The 5,528-nt window shown below is 30.0% G+C and overlaps 1 protein-coding gene across 1 annotated transcript; it reads right to left on the bottom strand.

Annotated features, from left to right (window-relative positions):
• Positions 1–232: 232 nt before the first annotated feature.
• On the bottom strand, positions 233–4,292 carry LOC109811998 (dihydroflavonol 4-reductase). The gene is made up of 6 exons (XM_020375855.3): positions 4,124–4,292; positions 3,846–4,015; positions 1,998–2,192; positions 1,460–1,619; positions 1,154–1,346; positions 233–673 (listed from the first exon to the last, which is right to left on the bottom strand). The coding sequence occupies exons 1-6, from the start codon at positions 4,239–4,241 to the stop codon at positions 490–492; spliced, it is 1,020 nt and encodes a 339-aa protein (XP_020231444.1). The 5' UTR covers positions 4,242–4,292; the 3' UTR covers positions 233–489.
• Between the last annotated feature and the right edge of the window lie 1,236 nt (positions 4,293–5,528).

The raw sequence follows: 5,528 nt of genomic DNA on the forward strand, positions 1-5,528 counted from the left end.
CTACTTTACTAATAATTATTGACAAAAAGCAGTCAATATGAAACGAAAATTTTCACAATAACTATTCTTACCCAGGACTCAAGAGGAACAACGAAAGGACCAAGTAAAGAAATAAAAGTAAAATAAAAAATATACCTTGAAAGAACCATTATTAGTAGTTTAATAAAGAAACATTATTATTAAGACGCAATTTAAAAGTAATTTTTGACACATGTGAAAAGTGACACAAAAATAATCAACAGGCAATGAAAAATGCAGCTATAGCTAGCTTTATATTTTACCATGATACACATAACAAGCATCAACAATGGAGAATATCAATCCCATCTAATTATTAGGAAAATAGTTAACATATTTGGCCACTTAGACGACGGGCATTATATTCGTAAATTCTCATAGCCAAAGCCAAAACTTAAACAGAAAAAGAAAAGACAAATCCGAAGACATCATCGATCAGGGACAAAGAGATATGAAAGCATATTAATTAATTTATTTCTGCGTGGTGCCACTAACTGGAGTTTCTGCAGGTTTAGTAAGAAGCCCTTTTTCTATGCAGGTTTCAACGGCCCCTGTGAACATATCCTCTAAGCTGTACTTAAATTTGAAGCCCAAGTCTGTGATCTTCTTTGAAGAAAATCTGATAATTTCCAATTCATCTGGAATATTCTTGAACCTAAACGTCAAATATGTATAATTAGCACACCATTAATTTTAATTTAGGTTTACAAATTTTGTTACTTGACATTTGAAATCATACATTTTGCTATCTAATTTAAAACTTTTTAGCATATTTTATCATTTGATTAATTAATTGTTTGACATGGTCACATGACATATTGATTATTGACTTAATATGTTAACCGTTGATATTTCACATTAACAACTAACATGATATAATGTGTTATGTTAACACAATAGTAATCAATATATTATATTAACAGTTGACCAATGAAGAATCAACTAATCAATAATAATGTGTATGAAATTTGGAAAATAAGTGTCAAAATGTACAATTTCAAAAATTGAATAACAAAATTTACAAAATCATAAAATATGAATGAGAGAAAGTATAATTAAGTCATTAATTTATCCATTATTCATGCATATCAATGTAGTTAGGAATCAAAGAAATGAAGTGTTTAGGAAGTCTTACTTTGTAGGGACATTGTACTGTGGGTATATTTTGTTAAGCAGTCTTGCAATGTCATGAATGGTTGCCTCGTGTGAGGAGCATATGTACCTTCCTTCAGCTTTTGGATTCTCGAACAGGAATATATGACCAAGACAAAGGTCATCTAGGTGAACGAACTGGCCTTGCTTTATGATATGGTAATGTGACTCATTTCCTGCCAATTATATATTAATGTGATTAATTTTTTTTCCCTTTAAATTATATCTCATATTAATTAATTGTGATGATTATCTAGAAGATTTGGTTGTGGACGTATAATGCACGTACCTGTGATGAGTGAAAGAGCAGTGATTAAGCTAGGTGGCAACGTTGGCATAAGAAAGGGGCCAACCACAAGGGGTGGAATCACTGAAACGAAGTCTATGTTATGCTCTTTTGCAAATTTCCATGCTTCTTGCTCTGCAAGGGTCTTTGAAACGAAGTACATCTACAAAAAATGGAAATATCAATATCAATATCATATACAATCATATTCATTCATCAGGATATTATTTATTCTTTTTATTAATACACGCATAGAATGTTTCATGAACCCAACTCATTTATGTTGGGTTTTCGTATTAACAAAGAAAAACATCACCAACATGCTGGAATCTCTTAATAAGTAAAATCTTGGTTTCCAATTTTATATATAAAGAAAAAAGTAATTCATAATACACTAATTCTATTAAAAGTGATCGGTTAAATTTTTTAATAAAGATTAATTATTCGTAATTTTGACAAATGTTTCCTAACATAGTAACAAAAATAAATAAAGAAAAACAATATGACAGATTTTTTTTTTTTTGGAAATAATCAAACTTACCCAGCCAGTCATTTTGACCCTTCTGCAGAACTCAACATCACTCCAGCAATTCTCATCGTACTCAGGCTTAGGATGTTCTACAACGTCCACAGTTCCTGCTGAGGATGTGAATACAAGCCTTCGCACAGTTTTGGCCTTCTCGCATGCTTTCATGATGTCTAGTAATCCATTTATTGTTGGCTTTATCACTTCATTCTGCATTTCATATCATTTTTCTAACCATATTAGAATCAGTTTTCTATTTTCAAGACATTAAATGTACTTTTTTTTTATTTGTACGAGGATATAATAGTACTAGTATTTTATTAGAATACGTTAATCAAGCAAGTTATTTGAAGATTTCACAACTAATTTTCACTAGTTATTTATAAGAGTTAATCATCTATATACTGCTAGTGTAAAATTTTTTTACACTGGTAACCAATTATATCTTTTAATTGTATATGTCACTGTTAAAAGTAAATGTACTTATAGTGACATGACACAATTAAAAGATATAATTGGTTGCCAGTATAAAAAAACTTTATACTGGCAATGTATAAGTGATTAACTCTATTTACAAATCCTTCCGAATTTTGTTTTATTTTGTACAACCATACAATTACAACTAGTCACGGTCGTGCGAAAAATTAACTTAGCAGAACAGCCTCCAAAAGACATGCAATTAATAAAGAAAACGAGTAAGGATTATAGTTGGACTATAGTAGCTATAGTAGCTGCTGGCGGGTTATACATGATTGGAATGTTAATTAGGTTTACGAACGTATATGTATCTCTAACACGAGCCAACACGTCACATGAAATGTGTGGTATTAAGCAATGGATATCGTTAGTTGACTAATATTAATAACTTTTACCATATTGTTATGCATGCATGCATGTTTAGAATATAATGAAGGATCATACATATAACATCATTTTGACAATGTTGGTTGTGGTATACCAGGGAATTATTGAGTGAATTGATTCCTCTTATTTATCGATATATATTCACTACTAGAAAAGTGTTATTTTCTTGCAAATTTTCCTGCAAAAAAATATTCGCAGAAATTTTTTGCGAATTTATTTGTGAAAAATAATTTACAGATATTTCTTACAAATTTTGCTACAATTTTAATAATTATAGAAAATTTTTTCTATAGTAAAAATTTACAGAAAATATTGTAAGAATTTTATTTTGTTTCTTGCAGATTTTCTTGCAAAATAAATTCGCAAGTAATGTTTACTAAATGGTAGAAAAATTTTGCAGGTAACTTTTTCTACGGATTTTCCTGCAAATTTTAATCCGCAGGAAAAATAAAAAAAAATATTTAAATTTATAAGTTTAATATTTTAAAAAAACTTCAAGTCCCACATCGATTGAAAATAAAGCAATTAAAGAGTATATAAGTTGGGGCAACACTTACCTTACAAGTTGATTTATATGGTTGAGTGTTAAGTTTATAATCTACAATCTTAAAATTTAAAAGATTATGTATCACATGTTGGAGACATGGAAACAAATGCTTCGGATGAATTCATTGTGAGCATTTGAAAGTTGAAAAATTATTGATATAATTTATAGTAATTTCTTTAATTTTTTTTGCAGGAAACTTTCCTGCAAATTTTTTTCGCAAGAAAATTTCCTGCGAATTTTAAAATTCGCAAAAAAATATTATGCAATAAGGTATTACCTTTAGATAAAATTTTACATGAAAATTTGCAGGAACAATGTTTCCTGCGAATTTTTATGAAAAATTCGCAGGAAAAGTCGCATGTAATAAGAGAAATTCTCGTAGTGATTTACAAATCAAGTATGAATGTTTGATAGATTCCTAAGAAAAAGATAGTGTGCATTGGTGAAGATACCTCAGGGTCCTTGGACTCAAAGTCCATGGGGGTGGCGACGTGGAAAACTCCAGTGCAGCCTTTAATGGCTTCATCAAAGCTTCCCTCATGAGCAAGATCAGCCTTCCATAGAGATAGATGTGTCTTTGCTTGTGGCAGATCCAGCAAATGCTTCACCTTCTTCATGTTAGCTGCATGCAGGGTACACATACATATAAATTAATTTACTATAGTGTAAAGTGTTATTTTCTTTTTTAATGAAATGAAAAATAGAATAAATAAACTATAAATACTGGGACCTGGGTCGCGTACGGTGGCTCGAACGGTGTAGCCACGCTCGAGGAGTCTCATGATAAGCCATGAACCGATGAAACCAGCAGCTCCGGTAACGCAAACGGTTTCGGATTTTGAACCCATATTCTCTCTTTCTCTTGTTTATAAGCCTTAGCTTCAAAATGGAATGGAAGATGTCTATTAAGTGCATGCTTTTATAGAAGCTTTGCACAAAGAGGATAATGACTGGTCAGCCTTTTTAAGTGAGTGTAGGGTCCAACTAGCTAGGGTTATTCTTTGCATTTTTCTTGTTGTCATTACTATCAAACTAATTTTACAAATTTTATACTTAAAATATCCGATTCTCATCATAAAAAGGTATTAACTAGTGATATATTATAAAAAAATAATGTATATAATATAGATGAATAACTTTCATCTCACAAATTAGATTTATAAAGTTATATTAAGCATAAACTTATTCTTATGAAAGTCTTTATGCTTATGTAAGAATTGTTTGTTGTTTTCTTTTTAACGCAACATGTTAATGACTAATTATTGTGTGCATGCATGGCCCATTTTCAGAGAAGTTTAAAAACAAACTCTTACCCGAAAATTTTTCTTTTAGAGATTTAATCCCGATTAATTCCAATAAGAGAAACTAGTTGTTAGTTGGTGATCTAAGAACCACTTTGGCCCAAATTAAGTTTTCCTTTATTCTCTCACAAGTGCAAAGGTGCAGGACAAAGAGGAATTGTCTGGGTTTGGCTGTGTATAGCTCATTTGAGAATTGGTTCGTTGTGTTATGATACCCTTATTACTCAACACGTGATGACCAGCCAGTTTTGTTAGGTAGAAAGAGTTAGCTGAACTTAAGAGCTCGTTGGTGACTGGTGGTTGACTATTCGCTCCCTAGTTTCATCCTTCATTATTTCTTCCTAACCTCTTATATTTTTCCAGCTTCGGAACAAATGCCAATGCAACTCTAAATTACAATTGAGTTTAAGCTTTATGTAATTTGAATTAAGTTTTTTTTTACAGCTTTTTTGTAATTATATATGCTTAAGATTTTTTTTTCTCTATAAACTATGTACAATTAGATAATAATTAATAATTTTTTTTAGATTTATCGTATATCGAAATCATGTCCCAATTAATATTCATCTATTATTGCATAACTTCACTCGGCCTGCATTTGATGAAATTAAAAATTATATGGTATAAGTTATATTGAATTGAAATTTTTTAGTAAAATGTTAGCAAATAAATGTAAAATAATATAACTTTTTTTAATAATTATTTGAGGTAAAAAAAATACTTTAAATAAATTAATAAGAATAATAAAAAAAAAGAATTTTGGGCTGAGTCCAAAATAATCATAAAAGGAAAGAATAACCAAACGGTTTTGAGTAGGAGTGTGAAAAAATTCAA

The sequence above is a fragment of the Cajanus cajan genome, chromosome 9 (genome assembly GCF_000230855.2).
Source record: "Cajanus cajan strain Asha chromosome 9, NIPB_CcT2T_4, whole genome shotgun sequence".
Lineage (NCBI taxonomy): Eukaryota > Viridiplantae > Streptophyta > Magnoliopsida > Fabales > Fabaceae > Cajanus > Cajanus cajan.